Here is a 27,570-nt window from a genome sequence, read left to right as displayed (position 1 = left end):
CAAAAGAGATATAATGGTCTGTGGTCATAACAAGTTAAACCTGAACAGGCATGCAATAAATAGATCAGAGAGAGTTTTTCTGTGTTACTGAATAAGAAAAAGAAAAAGAGATAAATAATTTTCATAAGGGGGATCAGGAGAGAGAAGATAAGAGAATCTCCCACCTTGGGGGAAAAAATTAAAATCTAGGAAGAAGGGGTTGTATTCAACATTAGGCATACCCAGAGCTGACCCATTTAAATTAAGAGATGTGATTGACATGTCTATTTCAATTGATTTAATCCAATTAAAATTTAGTTTGGAAACACCCCTAGGTTCAAAACTAAAGGAAGATAAAATGTTATAAAGCTTCATTAAAGTCTGCAGTCCCATGCACACTTGCAACTTGCTAAGACTAAAATGGCTAATAAACTATATAGTGTCAGGTCTAAGGGTGATTAGATAAATAAGGGGGAAATTGTTCTTTTTATTGGGCGGGGGTATTCATCATTTCCCACACAACTGTAGTATTCTGGAAATCCCTAAGATAAGCTTTCTAATATGACTGTCTACCTATTCTGTATTTCCTCTTCTGTATTTCTACAGATGACTGATAAAGATTTCAAGTCTACAGATGACTTGTATGTCCCCTTATTTGTGCCAGGGAGTAAGCCACCCTGAACAGAAGGGGACTTTGAGTAGACATTCATAAGATGGTCGTATAAGTGAGCGTTATTTTAATACGTTGGGCACTATTTGATCAGTGCCCTCTTTGATAGCATATTCCATGCATTCCATGAAAAGCAGAAAGAGATGGTTATTCACAGGGTTGGTGGAATCCAGGTTTGTGGAATGGAAACTTCTGATTTTTAAGCATCAAGGCTTTGAACTCTTAGTGGTGTTATCTTGGCTTATCAGACCACTACTAGAAACAAACTAATAAAATGGACTAAACACTGCCTGCGGCAACTGGCTGAACACCTCACCCTACCTCTTTCTGCTTCAGAAGAGACGTTGCAGCAGGGTCCAGCAGACAATGCTGGGCGAGCATGTCTGTGTGCATGCAAACACACCCATGTACACAAAGGGAAAATTGGAGGAACAAACACATGCATTTACAAGATGGTGCTTCATAGAGGTGGCAGTGGAGGAAGTATGGGCATTGCAGATCTTCATGCTCTAACTTAGATTACATGCAGTAGCCTTGGTCCTTTTTACGTATTGCTGACCGACACATACACCCACCATACCTGGCCGCAGAGCATTGTAGCTCTGCCCATACCTAAGAGGTGTCCCTATCTTATGCATTTTTCTAAAGTGTTTCACTTGGAATCCTCTTCCAGGAGCATCTGGTTTACCAGAATTTTACTGGATGTATGGATGATGTCAGCTCAGAAAGTAATAGCTGTCTCATACAAAAAAGAATACCACTTCAGGCTAACAGGATAAGAGAAGGACATCCCACTTTCTAATCTACTTTCAGTGACTTATTATGATTATGATGATTTTATTTATACCCCGTCCATCTGGCTGGGCTTCCCCAGCCACTCTGGGCGGCTTCCAAAAAATATTAAAATACTGTAATACATCAAACATTAAAAGCTTCCCTAAACAGGGCTGCCTTCAGATGTCTTCTAAAAGTCTGGTAGTAGTTGTTCTCTTTGACAGCTGGTGGGAGGGCGTTCCACAGGGAGGGCACCACTACCCAAAAGGCCCTCTGCCTGGTTCCCTGTAACTTGGCTTCTCGCAGTGAGGGAACCGCCAGAAGGCCCTTGGTGCTGGACCTCATGGACATGGACATGACAAAACTATAAATAGCTTCCGTAGGAAAGAACTCCATAATTCTGTAGGAAAGAACTCCATCACTCATTATTTCTGAAAAAATGTACAAAATGTTCATTAGTTTTAGAGGAAATAATAACACTTTGCTAAACTACGCAAGTGACAACCATTGCATTAATCCATAAGAAAGGAACCATATTCACCTAAGGACAATTTGGATTCATATAGAATAATATCCATATTCAACTTAGTTGTTGTAACAACAAGAATTTTATTCTTTGTGAAATTTGGCTGGGTTATCCCAGCCACTCTGTGTGCGGCTTCCATCACACACAAAAACACACAACATCAAATATTAAAAACAATACAAAAGTTCTGGCATTGAAAATAGGAATGGTGTTTATTTACGGGGTTCATGTTGTATTCCTAATTAAAATTAATATATCATTATCAAAGAGGCCATAATAAAGGAAGGCATTTTGCAGGCAGAAGCCTGATTTAAATGTCACAGCCAAACCATTACTTGGCCAGTGTGAGAGCCAGTGTGGTGTAGTGGTTAAGAGAGGTAGACTCATAATCTGGTGAACCGGGTTCGCATCTCCGCTCCTCCACATACAGCTGCTGGGTGACCTTGGGCTAGTCACACTTCTTTGAAGTCTCAGCCCCACTCACCTCACAGAGTGTTTGTTGTGGGGGAGGAAGGGAAAGGAGAATGTTAGCCGCTTTGAGACTCCTTCGGGTAGTGATAAAGCGGGATATCAAATCCGAACTCTTCTTCTTCTTGGCCATCATGAATGAAATTTGGATTTGTTTTCTTTCTGCTCCCTTCATGTACTTAACAATTCCATACCTCCCTATAGATTTGGATACAGATAGGTAGCCGTGTTGGTCTGCCATAGTCAAAACAAAACAAATTCCTTCCAGTAGCACCTTAAAGACCAACTAAGTCAGTTCTTGGTATGAGCTTTCGTGTGCATGCACACGAAAGCTCATACCAAGAACTGACTTAGTTGGTCTTTAAGGTGCTACTGGAAGGAATTTGTTTTGTATAGATTTGGATGTTATGGTGAAGTATGGTGTATCCAGATCATAAGGACCACAGTTAACAGCAAACCAAAGTTTGCTTCCAAACGTGTGAACCAGAAACCATGGTTTGAAGTGGCAGTATTACAATGGATGAACAAATGGTCTGACTTGAATGAAGTTTCTTTAAATCATTCTGACTGGTGTATAAGCTTGAACAAACAAACAAAAAAAGTGCTGTTGTGTTGTGTAAACCAGGACGTTAAGTTGAATGGTAAGCAAATGTGGGTTCCCATGGGGAGCTCACAGCTGTTTTGTTCCTCTGTGGTTCTTTTCACTCTCATGCTGTTCTGAACGTGCTTTGGCCTAGCATGTCAACTGAACCTGTGCTACTAAAATATGGAAAATATTACCTTAGCAGGATTGCATTGTGTTTCAGAGTATTTTGTGTATTTTTTTGTATACACTTGTCCAAAAAGGATGAATGGAAACTGATTTGAGAGAATCTGATTACTTCCTCAAAGAACATTGTTCTATTGTAAAGAGAGAATCTACTTTCAAATTTCAAATGATGGCACTAAATCCAGATTATTCTTCTTCTTTTTAAGTAACAAGCATCCTCTACTATGAAGAAAACATGCAGCCATACTACTTGGAAGAGTCACCTTATTTATTTTACTTGGCCCTTTTCTATAAGTTTTAAAAGTGTAGCTACTGGATTACTGGTGGTCAGGAAAAATATTCTTGTGCATTGATTTGATTTTTCTTTCAAGGCATTTGAGAGAGAAGACAGCAATAGGAGTAACATCTAAAGGGTTCTGTGGGCTGGAAGATGAGAAGGGAACAGCTTGTACTTCAACAAGGCGGCGTTCAACACCACGCAGTTTAGCAGGCTTGACCACAGGCGTGTTTGAATCCGTAATGGTTCAGGTTCTGAGACAGGAAGAGCAACTGAGAGCAAAAGAAGAAAAGAGGTAAAAGGCAAAAGTGGATTGTTTTTAGCTGTTCTTTCCTCCCCAACCTCAAACCCCCCCCCAATTTTGCTACTTTGGGAGATCAAACATACCAATCACTTCCCCATCATTTCTGCCTCAAAATTGACTTCTCAGCCTAGGTGTTCAGTGTAACTGAACATCACATTTAGGTAGTCAAGCATTTGAAAATGTGACTTATGAATTAAGTATATTAACAGTCTAGAATAAGAAGAATCACATGGTTCTGTTCTTTATTCTATGTCTTCTCCTTCATATGTTACCTTGCATTTCATTGTCACATTTCTGTAGTTATGTAATGTATTTGTCATTTTGTGTCTGTTAAAACTATATTTTAGAGCAAAGCACTTCATATTGCAGGGAGAGTATTTACCTTCTCAGTTTCATTAGAATTTTATCATTATTTATCCAGGTATCAGAACACAATCAAATAATACTTAATTTGCTTTTCTTAATATGGTGAATGGATATCCATGGATAATATTGGTATGTGGGGGAAATTGTATATATTTTGGGAAGGTGGAGAAGGAAAGAGAGACTGAAGGCGAAGTTACTGATAAGACAGACTGTCTTGCTTTGCTTCCGCAATTAAATAACATCAATTATTATGAAGGCCTCTTCTCCTAATTCCACTTCTTTCAAAAGATGAGCTTCACTGCCCTGTTACAGTTCTCATTTGTTCTAATTCTTCATAGTTGGAAAATGCTGTGACTTAATGGCAAATGTTTACTCCTTTCTCATAAATTGTTTTCTTTTTTAATACAAATTTCATTTGAATTTGTATATAATAATACTAAAACATCCTGCCACGTGATTGGCATGCAGAAGGGGAAGCAGGAGAAAGGTTTTTAGCAAGGTAAATGTGATAGTGGCCTGGCTGTAACACCAGTTTTCTGTGTTGTCATTGAATCATGCATCAAGTGTGGAGCATGGCAGTCTGACAACCCTGTATCCCAGAAATACACACCTGACTAAAAAAGATACTTCTGACACATTTTCTCCAAGTCATGGTAACTCAACCCAACATCCTGAAAGCTGAGTATATGCATTAGCTTGAAACTAAATGATGTTAGATTTTTTAACAAAACCATGTCTTGATTTTTATTGTTCATCATGGAATAGTACAAAGACACACACAGAGTGAAAAATACATTAATTCTGTCAACACAAATCATCCCCCCCCCCGCCCAATATATACAGATTGACATTTTTGCTGAAACCCAACTGGTCAAATATTGAGATTAAATTAAATACTCTGCTTTGCTTAGATTATTGATCTTGACAGTTTGGTGGTGATGCATAATTTGGGTGCTTGGATGTGGTACAAGCAATTATTCATTGTGTGGACTTACCTATGTTTGTAGTAAGAATTGTAAATGTGATGGTGATTGGACTGTTGTTGCACTGAAGCAGGTGGATGCCTATTGCAATTTTGAGGCATGTGATTCTTGGCTGGAATTGCAGCCACATATGGAGAATTCAGGTTTTACAAGGGAGGCACATTTCACAAGGCATTATCATGTCAGGACAGAACTTGTCAAATGCATTTGCACATTGCTTTAGTTCTCAAACACTCATTCCCTCCCCACACATAAAAATGTATTTTAACATCTCAGCGATAATTATTTTACAGTAAAGTTGAGTATGGTATGCCAAAAGGAGTACCTGGGAAAGTGTGCTATGTTGTCTTTAGTGCTATGTGGAAGAGCAACAAATAATTTCTAAGGGATGGCTTGTTAGACTTCTGTTTTGTTTTATTGAAGATTAAAGGTGTTTACTCTTTAGCATGTTGTGGGGGAACAAGTGATCATGTGTCAACTAACCATTTGAACTGCTAAAAGCCTTAATATTTTGTTTAAACATCCCATAAATATTGGTATGTGAAATTAAGATTCGAACTTGAGAAAAGTCTATATGTATCAGCTTTGTTCTACCTTGCATTTTAGTTTCTGTGTTATTAATAAGTCCCCTTATCTGTATTATACTGGTAAGAATTCAGGCACATCAGTCGCATGCCATGAGGCCTAAACTTTCTCTTCTTGCTGATGGGTGGGTATGTGTTTGGCAGTGATGTTCTTGCAGTATTTTAGAGGGTTACAAGATGGATTCAATTTTTGCTGTAAATGGCTTTTTTTTAAAGGGAGTGGTGTTTGGTATTCATTATGAGTCCTTTTCTATCTTGATAATAGTCTATATATTTGTAAGTTAATTTGGTTCTTTTAGCGACTTGTTGAAAAGAAACATCGTCACTGCATTCAGTTGGGCGCATTGTCGGTGTAGCTCTGATGTTTGAGGTCTAAAATACCTTAGTATTAGTCTTTCTGTTTCTTGCTACATGTTCAACTGTGGACAGTTCACATGATCATCCTTTGGCTGCTGGCACAGAAGGCTCTATGCGTCAAAGGATTCACTGGGGGCACACAGAAATGGAACATCAACTTTCAAAAGACGTTTGGAATTCACTCTTCAGGCATTTAAAAGCAAACCCTTGTATAGCAGTGTGTGAATGGGTCATGTGATGCCAAATTAGGATGAAAAGTAGGCTGAGGTCCAAAGGACTCTGCAGAGAGCTCTTGAAACACACACAAACTTTGCCGCTCTAAATTTCCATGTTACCTGACAAGTCGCTCACAAAACATTTGGCAGAAACCTCTGACGCAACCCAAAGAGCCGCAGTCGGGGTAGGGGTGGAGTGGGGAGGCAACGCGGACATGTCTGTGACCTATTCTAAGTGAATTTGTTTAGCAACAGAGTGTCAATCTTTTTTAAAAAAATAAATAAAAAGTATTTCAAAATTGCTTTTTCCCCTTCAACGCTGTGATTTATTTGGGCATGATTGGGCTTTTTGGTAGCGTTTTCTAACATGGAAAGTTTTCCATGTTCTGATTTTACATGCTTCACTTCCACTTAGTAAGTATGCATAGTTAACCATAGTTTAATGTTCTAGCATTATGGGAATGAGTCTGTTTGAATCTCAGGTTTGGGCTCCCTTTTCTTCCTGTCATATAAGGAATGAGATTGGAAGCATTTAAACTGCAGTTTCATCATTTTAAAACTATTTGCTCTTGACACCTTTCACTAAAACATAGATTAAACCAGGCATAGGCAAACTCCGGCCCTCCAGATGTTTGGGACTACAATCCCCATCATTCCTAGCTAACAAGACCAAATGATGGGAATTGTAGTCCCAAACATCTGGAGGGCCGGAGTTTGCCTACGCCTGGATTAAATGAACCACAGTTTGTCATTAGCCACGTTTAGATCTTAGCAAGCCTTTTGGCTGTGCATGTGGCTTCTTCATGTGAGTGAATAAGCCAGGAAGTTTTCAGTAAGAATAGTTTCAAGTTTTGTACAAACTGGGAAACTGTGATTACCAGCCTTGGAGCAGGCAGTGATCTTAAGCCTACTTCATAGCATGGCTTCATGTCCTGACTTAGTTTCCCTGTTTGACCCTAGCAGAGTATCGTTAATTAAAGAGTTCTAGTTTGTTTACTGCCCCTGCAAAAGAGGAAGACGAGAGGCTGCATTTGTGCCCACAAGGCTTGCTCATATCTTGGCTTATAATGATAATCAGAACTAGGCCATTGTCTGACATAAAAACAAGCTCCAGTTTGTTGTACCAGGAAGCATCCACTTACCATTGACCTCAGTGGAACTGACGTCTGAGTAGGCATGTATAGTATTGTGCTGTTAATATGGTTCAGACACTCTGTTTAAACAAATTCAAAGTTGTATTTCCTTGAAATACCTGTAACCCTTTGAAAAAATGACAATAGCATGTGATCTGCTTATTTAAATCTTAACGAATAGAGAAGCCAGTGAGAATTTTATATATTAATTCCAGCACATCAAAAGAGCTTTGAAAGAGATATATGTATGCTTCCTAGAGATAGTCACTTGAAGAAATACAAATAATGCCAGTCGGTCATATTAAGAAACTGATTGGACATTAGCTTGGAATCGGATCTATTAAAGCTTTTTTTATTTGTTTGCTTTAACATGTTTCACAGCTGTGAAAGCAGCTTTATTTTCCTATAACATACTCAACCAGCTATTTAGATAGTACCCCGAAGGAGGAAATATTTATATTCCATTTACTGAAAATAGTAAATGTTTATAGTGTAATATCTGGTTACAAATGAAATTAAAAACAAATCTGAAATATATAAGTGAATACAGTTATGGGGAAAGTGAATGAACATTAAAGTTCTATGATCATAAAAAATATGTATTTTGAGTTTAAGATGTGACCAAGTCAGAGTTAAAGCACTATTACTTTCTATTATTTGTAGTTAGAGACTCTTAAGAATGCTGTATTCAGCCTAGCTTATTGATCTGGATATTTTTCTAAACGAGAGCAAAGTAAGATACTGAAATCCAAGTTGTCATGAAATTCTATCTTTAATCAAGATACAATCGTACATCATAAAATGAAATTAAAAACTTTTTTTAAAAAAAATCAAGCTGAAATTGGCAAAATGTAACTCTGGTTGCAAAGCACAGCATTCCTATTCTTTTCCTCATTGCAGCCTGCTGAAAAGCTGCTCCTGATAGTCAAGGGCCCCATTGGAATGGCATGCAGTGTGACACCAGTGGCTGTAGCAGGAAGCGAGAAGTGGGGAGCAAACACTTTGGATTAGCGGAAGTGCTTTCCTGTTGTGCAAAGCATCATTAGCTACAAGCATATCTTTCTAGTTTATGGCATGGTGTGTGTGTGGAGGAACAGTTATGCACACTCCTACTTGGAAGCAAGTCGTATCAACTTGAGTGGGAGTTACTCCTGAGCACGCGAGGCAATTAACAATGCTGTGTGTTCTAACAATTAATTAATATTTCTTTATTGGACAGCAAGAATTGACTTGCCATATAAGCATTTTTCTCTCTTTGTCTCTACCCGCAGGCTAATGGGCCCATGGCTCCTGCCTGTAGATATTGTAGAGTATAATTTAGGATCATAGACAGCTGCTTTATACCAGACCAGACTTATTGTCGGTCTAGCCCGGTATTATCCACCCCGAGTGGCAGCAGCTCTCCAGGGTCTCATTGTGTGCATGTTGTGGCCAGTGGCGGAATTGAAATGGCGGCTCTGGCAAGTCCAGGTTTCAGACCTGGCAATCCACTCAGCGCCGCTGTGGCAGCCAGGCACAGCACTTCACTTCCTGTGGAAGTAGACTGCCAATCAGAATTTAGCAAGTGCGCTATGCACAAGTTATAGCCCCCATTTCCTTTCCTTCTCCTAGGCTGGATGAGGCAGAGTTAAATGCAGTATAGATTTGAAGAGAAATAGCCATTTTTTATAACACCATGCTCTGTAAACGTTTTGGCATAATTCTCTCTAATGGAAAACTGTGATGGTGAGCACTGCCAAACTTGCAGGGACACTGAGGAATAATCTGCCTGATCCGAGGAGCTCTGATGTTAGCAGAAATACAAAAAAGCTCTTTAAAAAAAACAACCAGGGGCACAGTGGTTGGCATCCATACGTCTCAGGAGACAATGGAGGAGTGTGCCTTTGGGGGTGAAGTCAACTCTACAGCTGTAGAGACCAATACAGGAGAGACATGTTTTGTTGCAAGTGGGGCAGATGAAGATGTCTGGCTGTGCTGCTTTAGATGCAGCATGGTATTTCTTCTCTGTGTGCTCCTTCCAGCCGCCATTACTCATCTGGTCACTGCTATGGATGCGCAACCTGATTGCTTGTCTCCAGACACTGCAGTCATCTGCAAGGGATTCCCACACAGTGGAGTTGATTTGCCAGCCTTCATGTCATGTTTGCAGACATCTTTGTAATGCAGAGCTGGTCTGCCAACGTGCCTGTTGCCTGAAGGCAGCTCCCCATAGAGTACATCTTTGGGAATCCTGCTATCTTCTATTCTGTGGACATGACCAAGCCAGTGTAAACGTCGCTTGAGACAGGAATGCAAGCATGCAGGGATTGTGGGCTTGGGAGAGCACATATTTATTTGAGACTCTGCTCTGCCATGTGATGCCCAAAATCTTCCTGATGCAGTGCATGTAGAAGGCTTTGAGGCATTGTTCCTGGTGGTTGTTAGTTGCCCATGACTCCCTTCCATAAAACAGCATGCTCAACACGCACGCCTGGTAGACCTTCATCTTGGTATTGGATGTTAGCATCACATTCTCCAATACCCTTTAGGAGAGGTGAGCCATAGACACATCCAAATATCCCAACAAGAATTATCATACTTAATAGCCATGGAGTGCTTTGTCAAACAGAAAATACAGAAAGAGGTGAGGCTGAATGATGTTCCTGGAGGGAAAGATTGACTGAAACCCTGAGCCATCAGCACTACTGTTAGGAGAAGGAATACACCACAACATTTTGTTGTAGGTTCCACTTCTTCTTTCTTATTGGTTAATGGTGTGCATGTGGAAGAACTGAAAGGGGAAAAGTCTTCTGCTGCATTTCCATTTTCTGTAGAACTAGGTATGACATGTAGAACTTCTATAACAAATATATGAAATATCAAAACAGCTGAATCTGATTAGGATTTTAAACATGTTAATTGATGAAACAGGGCCACATAAGTGCCAGTCTCTATCATTTCAATAGTATCTGGATTTCAGCTCTGTGGTGTTACCCAAAGTCAGTAAAAATCTTTATTTCTGCAAGTATGCTTTCTTTATTGCTTTTAGATAGACATTTTATTTTTATTTTTTTCTTGCTGCCTTTAATACTAAACCTGACTTGTTTTGCTTTCTTAGGCTTCGAGAGCAAGAAAGAAAAGAGGCAGAAGAAGCTAGCCAAAAAGAAATTGAAGAATGGGAGAAGTCTCTTCTATCTCAAGCATCACCTACTCGGATGGAAAACATGTGGGAAATCCCAGCTATTGGTCATTTCCTTTGTTTAGCACAGCATATTTTAAATTTGCCTGAAATAGTCTTTTATGAGCTAGAACGCTGCCTTCTGATGCCTCAGTGTAGCGCTTTTTTGTCTAAAATAATGACTTCTTTGTTAAGTCCTCCTCATCGGAGATCTACCTTGCATCGAAGGCCAACTCTTCCTTACAGGACTTGGGAAGCAGCACTTAAGCAGAAAGTACAGCAGTGGTATACAGCTGTGGGGCAAACGGACAACCCTGACAGTTGCGCAGAGAAACTTGGTCTTTGTCCTCAGTTTTTTAAAGTCCTTGGGGAAATTAATCCTTTGGAGGAGAAACCGTTTCATGAGCTCCTGTTTTGTCAAAAAGTATGGCTGCTGAAAGGCCTCTGTGACTTTGTGTATGAGACCCAGAAAGATGTGCAAGATGCAGTACTTGGGCAGCCTATCCACGAGTGCAGGGAGGTGATACTGGGTTACGATTACTTAGAGCATGCCTATGTTCACTTCCCACAGTTCTGTGGTGCAGATGTACGGATTTACAAGCAGAAGCCTTTTCATGCCCCTGAGTTTCCAGCTCCTCCCATTAAGGTGAGAAGAGTACCGCGGATTAAACTGGAGAAAGTGAAATGTGAATATGTCTCCAAAAGCAACGGCGAAGTTAGACTTAGCGCTAAAGAAGAGCTGTCTTGCACAAGGGCAGAATCTGGAAACAATATCGGCTTAGCAAAGATGCACTTGGACTGTTTGGATGTGGCCCCAGAAAGTGACACAAATTCCAACTGTGAAGAGAAAATTCGTAGGGACTGTGTCTTTACAATAGATTGCTATAAAGAAAATCGAGATAAAGCCATTGTTCCAGGAGATGTTGTTAACTTTGGGGGGCCCCTCAGCCCAGGAGAAATCAGGGTTGTGGAAAATGGGGAGAAATGTGGTGAAACCGAGACTACCCCATTAAAGGAGAACACTCTTAAAACTTGCCAGATGCATGTGAATGGGAATCACAGTGACAATCCAGACATGAATTGCCACAAAGTTGCAAAAGAAGCTACATCCGAGAATTCTGTAGAAAACAAAACGCTACAGTTTACTAAAGTGCGAGCAAAGAAAAAGAAAAAGAAGAAAAAGAAATTGAAAGATATTTTGAATGAAAGCCTTCAGAGAAAGCGTGAGATTCACCTCCACTCATTGAAATCGTATAAACCTGAGATCCAGAATAAGTTGCTCATGATGAAAAAGAAAGCCAAACACAAGAAGCACAAATCGGGTAAGGTGGTTTGAGCAAATGCCCTTATTTCGGTCTTTTGCATTCAGAGCTGCGGAAAAATTTTAAGTGTCTTTGTACTTAAAACATTTGATTTGGGCTCGTTTAAAAAAATGATTCCGGTACTTAGGAATTTACATTGCTTTTTCCAGCCCTGTTTTAGTAGCCTATGGTAAAAAATACCTGACTGCTCACAGAAGATGGAATGAAAATTCCAGATTACAAAAGAAATATTACAGGTGCTTCAACTGGCAGTCAGTCATTGGGGAGTTATTTAGCATGAAGCTACATAGGCATCAATATAGTTTTCCTCATAGGGCAAATACTAGCGCAGTTTACATTAGTAAATTGAATTGGGTTGGGGAGTGAGGAGGAGTTATGTGTCTTTCATTGATCCAGTTTGCCACCCCACCCTGTGGCTTTGAATTGAAAAAAAAATAGGGGATTATGGGAGCTCCACAATCCAGTTGCAAAGTAACATTTATTAAGACCAAACAAAATGTCACAAAATTGTGGCAAGTTTTCACGTTCTGTTATTCAGGCAAGATCCACAATGTGTGGGTGTGGGGAGGAGCAGGAAAAGTCACCACTCATTATCCACCCTGGTTGGGATTAAAGAAGAAAGAGCAATTAATTTGGGTGTGGACAGTGGGAGAAGGAGCAATGAATAAGTTTAAAAAAGAGCCTTTTAGTGTGTGAGAGAGAGAAGGGGGGAGGAGAAGGGACAGAGCAGCAGAAATAATTTGCAACAATTTTCATATGCGGACATTGTAATAAAAGGTTGTTTAAAAATATAAATAATGTTTAGAAAGTGTGTTCTCCCCACCCCACCCCCACCCCACAAACACCAGAACATCAGGATCATCCACCCAGTGCAATTGGCAATAGGTTGAAAACAGAAATACTATACTCTTTTTTTCATACAATGCATAATCACAATTAAAGTATGCATTACCATATAATGGGGTGATGGTTGCTAACTTACATGGCTGAAAAATAATTAGACAAATGAGTAGATGTTAGACGTATCTTAAGTTGATTAGCCATGATGCTAAATTGTTCCCAAATATTAAGAGACAATATATCTCTGAAAAATCAAGTGCTATGGATAAAAACAGGTATGACTGTTACCCTTACACCCTGCTCCTGTGTTTTCCTGGAAGCATTTGGCTAGTCACTGCTATTTACAAAATTCTTCTTTCAATAATTCTTCTATTTTTCTATGATCCCTGAGGAGTTGAGGTTAGCATCCCTTCTCTCTGGAGTTGTCCCAAGAGAGAGACAATTCTGTACACCTATCTTTTGCCAGGTGGAACAATAAATAGGTAACAATGGGAGTGATATTGCCTATCATAGGGATTATTGAACATCTCTTACAATAGATGCATGCTTGTTAGTATCATTAACATGAAGCCCAAACTCTATGTTGCTACCCTGTTGTACACAACTCCAGAGGGGATAGCTTTCATGAATATAAAGTATTTTGTTAAATAGGTGAGATAGGGGGTGTATTCTCTGTTTTTAGTGGTCCCTACACAGCTGTATGGCTGGTTGACTTCCTTCAATACTTATTTGCTCTATGCAAAGCACATTGATGACTCAAAGTAAGTGATTGGCTTTAGGGCTAAGAAGGATTTCTGCTCTTATCAGTTGTGCAAATGCAGAGGACTGTGGATGTTTGTCTTTTTGAAAGCTTTAGGCGTTGACTCCTGGCAAGTGAGCTGACAAGCTTTTTGCAGGTAGAGAGCAGTATAGGTTGTTAAGGTGCAATTGTAATGTACGTATAAGATTTTGGAAAATTTTGTTTTTTAAGCGTATTTTCAGAGTCGACAGACTCAACGGTCAGGCCTTTGTATATATAGTTCTCATGGGAATATGAATATAGAGAGCCTATTGTAAGAGGCAGGTATAGTTTTGATATGGGAGGAGTCACAATATGGAATTTGAGCAGAAGGATTACTAAAAAGTATTAAAATAACTTCTTGTATGTCTAATATTATGCAAATGTTACTACTCAAATACACCTTCCTGAAGAAAGACTTATCACAGTTTGTTGGTTGTTACACAGTCTTTGTTGCCATTTAATTTTCAAGACTTTATGTAATTTGGATATATGGATCTTGATATCGACAAATTCAATCTTTTTCTCTCCCTTTAAGGAAAGAAATCAATATCTAAAAAAGCAGTTACAAAGAAGAGGAAATCTGTTACGAAGCCTGCTGTTCCAGAATTTCAGGTAAGTGGTTCTTGTTTCTTTAATTAGTTTTGCACTGTTTTAATTCTTGTACTTCATTTAATTCTTGTACTTCATGTAGTAGAAGGCAGAAAGCCAAGAAAAAGCATTTTGTTTTTCTCTACTGGGACAGATGAACTGAATTAAGCTGACTGTATATTCAGCTATGTATATTTTAGTTGATACTGATAGTAAAACATACTAGGATTTGTACTAGAATTACAACAGCTAGAATCCAAAAGGGCTGTGCTGTGTGCAGTTTCATGCAAAATAACTAGGGCTTTTATGGGGTGTCTTCCCACCAGATCTATTCATCCCATGAAAAGCCACGCATGAAAAGTCAGGGTTGCCTGACCTTCAGAACAGTAGGCAAATGCAACATGTAGTGCTGCTTTTTGGAATCAGGGGGAGTGGGGAATGTGTTGTTTATGGATCATAGATGAATAGACAAATAGCTTAGAAGGGAATTAATTCACTTGTGATGAATAAGCACTAATATTTAAAGTAAAAATTTATTTTCCCAATTGTTTTTTTTGGAAATGCCAATTGATACTGACAGTCACTATAAATGTTAGGATTTTTAAAAAGAAAATTATGTCAGTGTTTTCAGTTTTAACAACTCCTGGAACCAATAGATTGGACAATTCCCTCTTGTGTGTGGCGCTGTTTTAGCTACATAGGATCCACACTGGGAGAATGAGTTCACTATTGTTCTATGGGAAATTCCTCTCCTATGTTGACAAAATTACTAGATTATGAGTCTCATCAGTGGAGCCCTGCACAAGAGCTTCCACTTGTGCAGCAGGACTTTCACCCTCTCCTTCCACACTAGGTCCTCCATACTCCCCAGAACTGGCTCTGTGCAGGTTGGGAGCACTCCCGGCACATTTTGCAGAGGAAGAGAGGGGATTATTCTGTCTGGCAAATATAAATGCTTACCTTTATGGAATGATCACCATAGTGTGATGTTTGTATCCTATTAGGTTCAGTCAAAAAGGGTGGGAGGGGGACAGAAAAAGTTGCCACTTTTTTTTTTTACCTGGCTTCTAGGTCTTTAATGGGGTTGCCAACATTTACTGGCTACTGCTGTTTCCCTGCCTGCAACAACCAGTTCACTGGGTAACATTAGCTATGTTGGTTCCCATACCCTATGTTGGTTCCCATACCCTAAATTCACCCTGGTTTATTTCTGCAGGTTGCATGGTTGTTAAAGGTGCAGGAAGAGGCCTAACTAAGATTCTTCTGGCCAAATGGCAATCCTAGTCTTCAAAAGTTGCAATTGAAAAATATAAATTCAGCAGATAAAGCATGCACAGTTGCTCCTGAATCTCTCCCTTGCTTTTTCTCCCTGAATGTTACAAACTATTAAAGGCTAAAGCCTGACCTTTGAGTACTTTCATCTCTACCTTTCATCTCCTTTCCCACCACAAGTCCTTTTCTGTCCCTCACACAGCCACATTCTGTAATTTTCCAACAGACCCTCCATGCCGGTCATTCACTCTCAACTCCACACTACATTCCATTCTCACAGCATGTTTATACTGAGCATATGTGCTAGACACCCTTATTAAATTCAGTTTATTAACATTGGCTATCAAAATGCCTTTTTAATAAAAAAAAGTCATGGGTAATGGGACATGCCGGACGTTCCCCTTGACCTAACACAACAAACCATTTCCCAAAAGACTCAATACAGATGGGGAAATATTTCTCCCAAAACCACAACAGCAAAGTTTATGGAAGAAAGATGAACTAGCCAAAACTCATTCTTCCCAAATTTGGCATGGACCATCCTCAAAGCTATGTCTCCTACACCTACAGGTTTCAAATCAACCCATTGACTATTTTCTAACTTCGGATGCCATAGAACCAACTGTTGCTCATTATAATAGTGGAAAGTGATTTGGTAGAACACCTTTAACATAGAGTAGTCCTAAAATACATACATAATTTTATTTGTATGCCACTTTTTCATAGTTCAAACCATGCTCGAGGTGGCTTATAACATGAAGAAAATACATAATTCAACACATAACAAAAGTAGCCATAAACAATAAATAAAATATCAAAAAATATACAGCCAGATTGAACAAATTCCATATACATAATAAAGATAAAAAATTAATAGTAACAGCAACAGCTCCCATAAGTAATACCCCAGCCCAAGAAAATCTTTAGCAGCCTCAGCTGTTGTAGCTAGAGTCAGTCAAGGCTCCCTCCCAGGCCAGGTGGAAAAAGACCTGCAAGGCAGGGAGCAGGTCAGACCCATTGACTTCTGAATAAATATGTATCAAATTTTACTGAACATATTATATATTTTAAAACTCCCTGCTTGATTATGTTATCTTTTCCCCCTCTTATTTCAGCTTATTTGCACTAATCTCGATGAACTCAGGGAATTAATTAGAAAAATTGAGAATGAACTCAAAGATGTGGAGAATGTTAAAAAGAAATCGGTATGTCTACTTTTTTCTTTTTTAAAAATGCAACATGTTTGGATGGATTATCACTTACAGGTGTTTTTAATTTGTGCCTTCTCCAGGTGAATCATGGAAAACTTTTTAAAAGTTTCCACTGTGGCCTCTTACCAGCTATTAGGAAGAACAATAGTGTTTGAGCAATACTGTAGGGCTTTTTAGTCAAATAAAAGTTGGCTTGTGGCTAGCTCTGTACACCAGTGGTTCCCGAATAGCCAAGTGTTGCAGACCCCCTGTTTTTCAAAAGCCAAGCCATGAACTCCCCACTTTTGAAAAATATATATCTCTATGGTAGCTTTTGTTGTGTGAATGGTACCATGGACACCCCCACACCCCTGTTGGTCATTGAGAACCACTGCTGTAGACAAAGAGCTGTATCCAATAAAGTTGCCCATTCGTGCAAGGACTTCTGTTTGCACAACGGAACTTTCCCTCCTTCTTGGTGCCCCAGGTAAAAGTTCCTGCACAAACAGGACAACTTCATTGGACATAACCAATAAGGTGTTCCTCTTCTTTACTCTCACTGCTGTTTTATGAAGTGCTGCCCTTTATCTAATCAGTTGAATTTAGGTTGTTACGTATCACGTTCATATGATGCGTAGCACACTGTTCTAGTTTTGCTTCCCACCCTGAATGTAAGAGAAAACCATGTGTGAGCCTATATTTCATCTCATATTGTATTAGAGTGAAAGTAAACTTCGTCATGCTCCATGGCTCTAGGGATATGTGGATATAACTTGTATTCTGCTCAGTGAATACTGAGATAACCAACTGGGATATCATCCAACTGAATTACAAGAATTTTGAAAGAATTGTTAGAATGATAAGACGTTGAAAGGTTGATTCCAAAGGTATGCAACTATTCATGGTTGTAAATGGCTTTTAGAATTGCCAATCATGCAGTCAGGCTCCTGCAACTTTTTCAGTAGTTACAGGTTCAGAGAAATGTTCCTGCTGCTATTTAACGGTAAAGTGGAAGAGATCTGTTGAATGGGGCAAAGGTGTGTATCTGAGGCAAAACTGCTGCCCCAACTTGCTTGTTTCATAGATATTAACTTGCTCCTGTGTACTGTATATGTATATTTGTATATGTGTCATGGAGTTGCATGGGTTGGAACTTGAAGAATAAACAATTTAACTAGACAGTGGAACTTACTGAAGAGTAGTTGATACATCTTTCTGTACTTTTGTTTTCTGGTAGAATGTAGATTAACAGGTTAATCGTATGCATGTTTACTCAAAAATATGACTTCATTGAGTTTTATGGTACTTGCTTCCAAGTAAGTGTGCATAGAATAGCATTTCAGGTGTAAAGTCCAGCAGTCTTTTTCCTAAGCACTTTAGAATCCATATGTACAACTTCTGCCTGCTTTGTGTTTACAATATGATAGAAATTGCAGGCAAGCTCACTCTAGTTAAATATTAATCTACAATAGTTCTATATTGTATTTGTTTTCCATCCCTAATCTTTCATCCAAGCTGCAGTCTATGTTTTTCTTACCTTGCATTTCTGACATCTCAGTTCACAATACTTTTGCTCTAAACACTGCTTTAAAACACACACACACCCCTACCTTTCAATTCAATTATGTCACCATTAGGCTTTTGCAGGAACAAGTTGATATTCAGAACTTAAAAGCAGGACAGTCTCATTTGGGCTCAAATCCTGTATCTGTTGAACCAAATGGATTTATGATTGTGCTGTTAAACACACATGAGCATTTAAACCTAAATTTAGGGTCCTGTCATGTGTCATTGCCACACCCAGGTCTGTGTTGATTTGTTTTTATTAATAAATTTGCTTCAAAATATTTGCTCTCCTTTCAGAGGCTTCATACGCAGTATTAAATTCCATACTCCGTCTGCTTTTTAAATCTATTATCATTAGGGCTGGGCGATATCATCCTATGCCCTTTTAAAATGTGGGGGTTGGGTTGTTTTTATTTTGAATATATATTTTGTGGTTTTATATTTTGATTTTGTTCTGTGAACTAACCTGAGAACTCTGGGTATAGAGTGGTATATAAATTCAAATGATAATAGTAGTAATAGTAATAGTAATAATAATTACTATTCGAGAGCCAGTGTGGTGTAGTGGTTAAGAGTGGTAGTCTCGTACCGCTCTTAGGGTAGTGGTAAAGCGGGATATCAAATCCAAACTCTAATAATAATAATAATAATAGTAGTAGTAGTAGTAGTAATAATAATAATAATAATAATAATAATAATAATAATAATAATAAGTCATCTTTTCAGCATCACAATGTGTATCACCAGTGGTATCACAGTGTTGAAAAGCTGCATCAGACCCGCAAGGTGCCAGGGTGAAACTGCCTCAGCTTCCTTGGCAGGAGTTGCGGCAGTTTCACCCTGGTTGTTCGCAGGGCCAATGCAGCTTATTCCTCCCTCCGAGCACCAGGTGCTGGCAGCAGAGGGAGTCAGGTGGAGGCGAACTCCACCCCCAGTATACTGCCAATTGAAGGCACCATCACACTCTGGCCCTCAAACCGGTCCTGGGTGATGTATCAATACATCACCCAGGCCTAAGTTCCATATTTTTATGTTCACCTTCAGATTTTCTGGACCATTCTCTTAGATTTCACTGCATACTCCAAAAGGAATTCAAAGGGCTCCCTGTAACTGCTGATTGGCAGTTAAAGCGACCTCTTTTGAACTTTTGACAAGTGTCAATGGCCTGCCATGGCTAGGCGAAGATTTGGGAATCTGCTAAGAAAGAGGTATGGAGAACAGCAGAGGTAGGTCACAGATATGTTGAGCATATAATTCATTTAAATTTCAACATATCTGCTTGGTTCAAATTTGTAAGGGAGCCTACGTGGGTCAGTTCACTACTGAGCGACAAGATGGCTAACAAGTAGTGGCAGCAGGTCAGTTGACGTTTCAGTTCAACATCTGATATTAGTCTTGAGCTGTAATCAAACTGCAATCCGCTGTAATCCGAAGTACTTTCAGAATAATGGCACAGTCCTGTGCATGGCAACCCAGACGTATACTCCATTCATCTTCTTTTGTATAGAATTACAGCCTAAATCATCAGATCTGTAGGTAACTTTGCCCTAGGAATGAGCGGCTGTTTAAAGTTACAGGAAAAATGGGCATTTCTTAGTTGATTTCTTCGCAATCTAAATAAAGATGTTTTCACCTTAGCTTTCTATTCATGACATTTTGAAATATGTATTTTTGCTTAAAAGGACATATCTGCTAGCTCCTGCAGTTTTACACTTGCAAATATGTTTTTGGGAGTAGTCCAGTGCCACTCAATGGAAAAGTTATTTGGGGGGGGCATAAAATTTCACAGTAATTTACCTACGAGTTACTTTTCTCCTGTTGTGGTTTCCAGTGGGAGCCGTTTTTAATTTAGGTATTTATTTGTATATCCTCTCAATGCTGGTCACATCATAAAACAGATTAAAAGAATAAAACAGAAACCTCTGGTCTTACCATTGTGAAAATAAATTGGAAGAAAGTCTGTTGATATATTGTTGTACTATGAAAAGATTGTACTGTGTATCTTTATCACATCCAAACGCACTACAATAATGTCCTATTTTTATGTATACAGGGAAGGTGGTATCACCGAAAGCAAGCTGTAAAAGAACTACACTGTACTCTGCTGCGACTGCTCAATGAATTGCTACCATGGGAACCAAAACTAATGAAGGCTTTTCAAAGAAACAGGTAATTAGCTGTTTTAAATAACGTGAAATGTAAGGACTCTGCACCAGTTATCTTGTTTTGCGATTGCTCTCGTGGTACAGACAAGAAGCCTGACATTTTAAGGTACTTCCCAGCTCAGACAGTGATGGGTCTAGGTAATTATGTCACCAGATCTGTGTCTCTAGCCAGAATTATCTAGTTTGTTTTCCCCCCCAATGATTTTGTTATTGCAAATTCATTAAAGAAAAAAGAAAAAGAGACTGAGAGAAAACAAAGAAGGGAAGAAGCACAAAAAGAAAACCCCATCAGCTCACATGAATGATACGTTTAAACATCAATAAACATCTTAATTTACACATATAGATCAATGTGCCACCCATATATTTATACAAGCAAAGTATGCTCAAATGTAGCAGTGACATTAGGGTCATCAGACCATTGTGTAATAAATGGTGGATATTTATCTTTCCAGGCTTGAAGTAACTCGCTTAATGACCATTTAGGCTGTGTAAGATCCTTTATTGTCCTGCCATCACCATACAGCAGGAATATCATGTCAAAGTCGTTCTTTCTTGTGATGTTTTGTTGAAGGTCTCGGTTAAAAAAGGATTATGATGACTTCAAAAAGCAACCAGATCATGATAAATTTACAAGAGAACAGTGGACTAATGAGGATGGTGAAGTAAATACTGGCATGGAGGTTTCCACTAAAGCAACGAGTGAGTCCCCTGAGCACAATGAACTTCTGAAAAGGGATTATACAGATACAGGTAAGTCCTTTGCTAGTCATTGTGAGTACCTAGGCACATACAGCAGTCCTTGCATATGGTTCTTATTTTAGTCAGCTAGAGAGTTTGAGTGGTACAACACAGGGCACTTCAGCCCAGTTCCCACCATAAAATTTGTGGGGTGCTTATTTGTTAGGGGGCAAAACTCAGCAATTTATCTAGCTTTAGGGTCTCGTGAGGATTTGAGTAGGATTGAGCACAGCTATGCTCACTCATTCCTGTGAACAGTTGCTGCTGCCTCCTTTCCCCTGAAACCCAACAACTTACATTTGGGGAAGAAGAAAACAGAGAAGATATTCCCAGTAGAAGAAGCCATGGCCCTGGGAACACCTGCTGTCTTCCCTTTTCCTTCCTCCAAAGGTGTGTTCTTTGGTTTGGGGAAAAGGGAAATTAGCAGAGGCAGGGGTTTTTGAGTACCTTTTAAGTCTTTTGCAAGTGTTCAATGGGCACACTTGCAAAAGCTCAGCCTATTTCAGGGTAAATGGTGGGATGTTCATGAGTCGCCACTATTTTTGATTAAAAGACTTTCCAACTTAAGCAGTGTGGTCTTTTACTAAAGAAGCTTTACTATCAGTTAAAACGTAGGTATCTGAATTTAACATCTTGGAAAACATTCACAATTTTAGTTTGTAATGACATACATACACACACACATATATATACATACACCCCCCCCCCGAGAAACTGCTTCCAACACATATACAAACATAATAAAACATCAACCATTAATAGTAACAGTGTGATCCAATCTAAAAAGTCACAATAACTTTAAAATAAACAACTTGTATCAAATAAAGCAATATTCAACAATCCATTAAAACCTAATAGTAAACAGTAAAAATAACATCAGCAAATAGTAATTAAACAGTATTGACTTCCTAATGAGGTCTTATGCCAGTACAGAAAATGTTATAAAATGTAATTGGATATAGATTAAGTTACTGTCTTCTGAAACTGTGTAATTAGCAAGTTCTTGATAGATAAAGAAAGAAAGAAAGAAAGAAAGAAAGAAAGAAAGAAAGAAAGAAAGAAAGAAAGAATATTCTCAGAACCTCCTCCTATTGGTTGGAAGGGTGGTGTAAATATATTTTACATTGACAGAGCCCCCACCAACAATAAAGTTCTAGAAACATTTTAATTTAGCTTTTTAAAACTTCCCTTTTGCTTTCTTCTCTCTCTAGAGGACATGAAACTGTCAGAAATGGAACTTGCTGCGGGAAAATCCAGACTGTTAAGGAAAGAACTGGCTTGCAAAGAAATACAGAAGATGGTGCCTAAATCTTTTAAACGCCAGTCCAAGCAAAACAGTTACCTAGATGATAGCACAAGAGAGTTTTCACCAAGGAAAAAGCTGAAATTAAGCACAGGTGATACCACAGTCTATGGTATGGAAAATGACTTGTCAATTGATGGTGGCTTGAATAAAGCTAAACAAACAGAATCCTCATCTTCAGAATCATTGGACACGACAGACTCGCCACCATCAATATCAAGCTTAATAAAAGGGACCAAACCCATCCAGGCCTTGCTTGCTAAGAATATTGGGAACAAAGTGACCTTAACAAGTCAGCTTCCACCTGCTCAAGGTAGAAGCATTTCTACGTCTGAAAAACTGATTATGTCAACTATAGGTTCTTCCCCAGTCAAACCAGTGTTGCCCTGCCAGGCCAGTTCCAAGAGTCCATTACAAGTGTTATACAAAATACCTGATGGCCACTGCATGCCAATAGACTTGCATAACAATTCACTGAAAATTCAGGTGCAGCCTGTGGCCGATTGTAAACCAGGAGAAAAAACCACAGGAGAGAAACTCATGCAGCAGGTCCTTATTTTGCCTAAAAATTTCCTTATCCACCACAGAGAGGGTAAGAGCGTCGCAAAAGAAATTCCGCCGTTGCCGCAGAAGGCAAACGAACAACACCGTCTTTCTCTTCCGCAGTCAACAGCTGTCAACACTACTTTAGCTCCTGCCTTTCCAGCTTCGGTTATAAATGCTGCTACTGCGTTTCTCCCCGGCACAAATTTTAAAAAGAATACTACACATTTGCCGCAAGGAGCTAATGCAGCAAAGGGTCTTTTGGCGTTGCCCTCTGTATCAGCCACAGGCAACGTGTTGGCGTCAGTGGTGAAAATGAGCCAAAGTGAGACTACTAAAACTAAGACTGTTGTTTCAGGTACCTCATTCCCTGTCACTTCATCTACAGTTCAGGCGCTGACAACAACACTACCACCAAGTGTTTCTTCTTGCACCAGCGGTTCCTCCCCAAGACTAGCATCCCCGCAGAAAAGTGACGCCGACGAATCTAAACAGGAGCTGAAAACAGTCTGCATCAGAGATTCGCAATCCATCCTTGTTAGGACGCGAGGTGGGAACACAGGAATTGTTAAGGTGCAGACAAATTCAGACCAGATTTCCCCTAGTAACTTAACTCCGGGTTCCATTTTCACATACGCACCTCAGCTTCAGGCATTTTTAGTGCCAAAATCCACACAGTTGTCAACCTCTACCTTTTCAGCTGCGACAACAGTCGTATCTAATATCCCAGCACTCATCCAGTCCTCTCCCACAACTTCTGTTTCCATTCCAGCTGTTCCCAGTGGTGTAAATCAGGGAATAGGGAAAAACATGATGTTTGCGTTTGGGCAACCAACGAACAGTGCTACGGTGGGTCATGGAATGCAAAAAACTGTACATGTGTCCTCTCCCACTTTCTTATCTCCAATGTCATCATCTAATATCGCCATGCCGGCACATCCTAACAGCTCTGGTAATGCAAATAGCATTTCGCCAGGTAATAGTGGGCAGAATGCCATATGCACTACCCAGGCTTCTTTTATTAATCAACAAGCTGATGTAAATAGTATGAACTCTCCTGTTACACAGCCTGAGGCCACACCTATAAGCAGTGGGAGTGTTGTGAGTGGCACTCAAATTCAAAAACTTATGTTGGTCACAAATCCCCCCCTTCTTCCCGCTTGCGGAACTGCAGGAGTCAACCTCGTCCCTGCTCCAACATCCACTGGCATTACCGCACAGAAACTGGTTTTCATTAATAGACCACTTGCCAATATTCAGTCAAATACCGGTTTGACTGCAGAGCCCTTTAAACAGACCTTCTCTCCTTCGATGGGAAAAGCATTTGTTAAAAGCACAGAGCAGCCTCAGTTAGTCCTGATTCCATCTACCGTGGGAGCATCACTTAAAGTTAATACATCGCCAACGGTTTCTCAAATAAAAGATGTGAAAATAGGACTTAATATTGGCCAGGCCATCATAAATAGCACAGCTAATGCACCGAGTGTTCCACCAATTAACATTATGCAATCGGCAGCTCCCAAAGATGCGGAAGAGAAAAGTAGCCAGGGTGTAATTTTGCCATTGTCAAATGATGGTTTGGTTCCTCTGTGTTCAAGCTTGGCAAAGAGTGTTGCACCAGTCGAAGAGTCTCTGAGTCTTACAACAAGAGCAATTTCTACAGTAACAACAACAACATGTTTAGATGCTGCTTCTGCGGCACTGAGTGGAACCACTTCTGGAACGTGCTCTACTGCCTTGGCTGGTGGAACAGATACTTCAACAAAAGTCACACCCGTTTTAACTACTCGACTGCGTACCTCTAATGTTGGAAATACTGTAGCTATATCTACTGTGAAAACGGGACACCTTGCTTCATCAGTACTAATTTCAACGACTCCACCAGCTCATCCAAGCTTATCATCTACTTTTCAATTGCCAGGTACAGTTGCCTTGCCCAGACCTGTGAATAGTGCCCCCAAAATGATACCAACAGCCCCTCAATTGCCAGCAGTTTCCCCTGTTGTACAGTGTATGCCCCTTTCAAAAGGTCAACAGTCCACACTCGTTCAGTTTCAGTCACCCAGAATTCCAGCTGCAGTGCCAACAAATGGAAGTGCTCCCAAACCTCAAACTGTATTGGCCCCCAATCCACCAAATACAGGTAAAATTGTTAGCTTTTCTAACTTAGTTTCCCTACCTTGTCAGCCACTGCCTCCTAATTTTGTAAAGCCCGCCCCTGCTTTCACTTCTGCTCCTACTGCCATCACCACTCAGACTGTTCCAGCTTCACCATCTATAGCTGGCAATGTAGGAGGACAGCTGAACGAGTCTTGTGTTCAACAAAAAATAATTATTAACACGTGTACACCTTTGGCACCTGGAACTCAGATAATGATCAGTGGCACTCGGTTCATTGTTCCACCTCAGGGTCTCGGAGCCGGCAGCCACGTCCTTCTCATCTCTACAAATCCAAAACTTGGCCCTCTTTTAACTGTTAATAATGGCCATGGGCTTCAAGGTGTATCCCATCCTTCTCCTTCTCCCCAGAAGACTACACAAGTGTTGAGCAATGCATTAAGCTGGCAGCCGTCAAAACAGCCTTTGAAAAGCTCTACCAAAATCGTGAACGCTCTTGGGACTGCGAACCCCCTGCCAATTGTACATGCAGCGCCACAAGTTGCAAACAGCACCGCAAAACCAAGCGCCCCATCTTTTGCAGCAACATTGGCTGCGCCTTTGGTAACCACCCGGCCTGGCGGTCTAGCTAAAACGTCTTTGGTTTGTGCCACTCACACTGCTAACTCACAGTTGCAAAGCAGTACACCTGTATTACATCTAGACACATCTATAAAAAAACTGATGGTCAGCCCAGAAGGAGCCATTCTGAATGCTATAAAGACTCCAACATCGAAATCTTCCTCTCTACCATCATCCTTCTCTCCTGACATCGTTTCCACAACCAGGAGTCCTGCTGTTGTCTTCCCTAATTTTCTGAAACCCAACATAGGCGTGCCTAACACAGCTGCATCTTAAATGTAAAGTAAACGAGCCCTTAAAATGTTGGGGCATTCTTTTGTGTATGAAGTTAATTTATAATTGTTTAAGAAATTCTTCTGATATTTGAAACATACCAGACATGAGGCTGATGTACATGAACCCATGGCATGTGATGGCTACTTTTGAGCCTGTGGAAGCCGCCAGGCAAAGAACTGAGCTGTTGTGCATGTTCTTGGGAACTCACAGGCTGAATAGATTCAGATTCTGCTCATCAGATGTGTCGGCTGCTAGTTTGCCATTAAATTGGGAGCTGCCACATGCTCAAATTTTAAAACGCCTACCATCTACCCAAGGGTTTATGGCCATAGTTGATTTTCTAAAAATTACTTCATATTAGATTGCAGCTGCTTACAATTTTATTTTTAAATGGTGAGGAACCTCATCATTAAAATACTTTTCAGACTTATACTTTCAAAGGGTTTTTATTAAAGTGGTCAGATAAGACCGTCTGTTAAGGTGTGTTGTAGAAAGCAACGTTTAATTTTTGGTTAGCACATTTACAGGGATATGTTTCTTCTTCAAATTTAGACTTTTCCATCTTAATTATAAACACAGTACACTTTTTAAGAAAAATTACTTGGTTCTCTCTTTTTTTAAAGCATATTTATGCATTGTAAAAATGCAATCTATGGTGTAAAATTGTACATATCCCTGACTCCCTAACAGTATGTACTAAACTATGTGTAAAAAGAACTACTCTGTCTTATTTATGTTTTGTTTACATAATGTATAGTTTTTTAAGTATTTTAGTAATTTTGGACAAGTGTACTGTTTAGCAATAATGCAGAAAAATCTGCATGTAATAAACAAAGTTGCCGTATTTCTTTGATAATGTATCAGTTTCATCTGGAGAAGAAATACTTGAGAGCACAGGGTTATGTCATGTATGGGCATTAAGAAATTATTATGTTGGGATTAACAGAAAGGTTGTGGTCCTAAGATCAGATACTTAGACATAAATTCCATTAAAACTAATGGGATTTTTTGCCAAGTAAAAGTGCCCAAGTTTGTGGTTTCCCAGCTTTTGATTTCTTTCTCTTGCTCTTTTGTGCATCATTTGAACCTCCCTCCCCCCCCCCCCCCCCCGCTTATACAGTTATGGACATTTGAGCTTGTTCTATTTTCACCATTGCGACAGAGGGTGAAAATATTCCTTTTTCCATTATCAGGAAGAAAAAAAGAAAGATTGCCAGATTTGATTGCAGATGTGTTCGTTGTGTCAAAGGCATCGAGGGGTTAAATGTTAATGAATACTTCAGCTTTTATATAAGTGACTACAAAGAGAAACTAAGAAAAGGTTTTCTAGCAAATATGGTGGATGGGGTGGGCTACAGATGCTGCAAGCTGGAAGAATTGGGGAATTGAATCTTATGTGAGAAATTGCTGAAATTCTGAATGCTCCTTCCTGGTAACAGATAAGCCTGGGACAAGGGCTGCACTTGTTAGAAGGACGGAAGATGAGTAAAGAACTGGATTGCCTGTTTAAGAAACTGAACTTAAAGTTGAATTAAGCAGCAAGCTCAGGAACTGTTCTCTACATAAAACAGTTTGAAATGTGACCTTTCAAAACTGAACCTATCGGAAAGGTAGAAATCTAAGTCATGCTTATTCACACTTTGCTTAATTTAGTTGGGCAGGATTTTATATTTGCAGGACTA

At 39.6% G+C, this 27,570-nt stretch overlaps 1 protein-coding gene across 2 annotated transcripts in view; it reads left to right on the top strand.

Annotated features, from left to right (window-relative positions):
• The window catches only part of BRD10 (bromodomain containing 10), a 36,075-nt gene extending 9,343 nt beyond the window's left edge, over positions 1–26,732 (top strand). The window contains exons 2-8 of one of the 2 annotated variants that reach the window (XM_081844722.1): positions 3,558–3,758; positions 10,503–11,884; positions 14,041–14,117; positions 16,481–16,570; positions 20,175–20,290; positions 20,861–21,039; positions 22,239–26,732. In XM_081844722.1, coding sequence (XP_081700848.1) covers positions 3,558–3,758; positions 10,503–11,884; positions 14,041–14,117; positions 16,481–16,570; positions 20,175–20,290; positions 20,861–21,039; positions 22,239–25,888 — 5,695 coding nt within the window. In that variant the 3' untranslated portion in view covers positions 25,889–26,732. The remainder of the gene's footprint in view (positions 1–3,557; positions 3,759–10,502; positions 11,885–14,040; positions 14,118–16,480; positions 16,571–20,174; positions 20,291–20,860; positions 21,040–22,238) is intronic. The other variant, XM_081844723.1, reaches the window with a different exon arrangement.
• Positions 26,733–27,570: the final 838 nt, after the last annotated feature.

This window comes from Podarcis erhardii (genome assembly GCF_964252035.2).
Source record: "Podarcis erhardii genome assembly, chromosome: 17".
Classification (NCBI taxonomy): Eukaryota; Metazoa; Chordata; class Lepidosauria; order Squamata; family Lacertidae; genus Podarcis; species Podarcis erhardii.
Note: the sequence above shows the minus strand (reverse complement) of the source record. Positions and strands in the feature narration are given on the sequence as shown.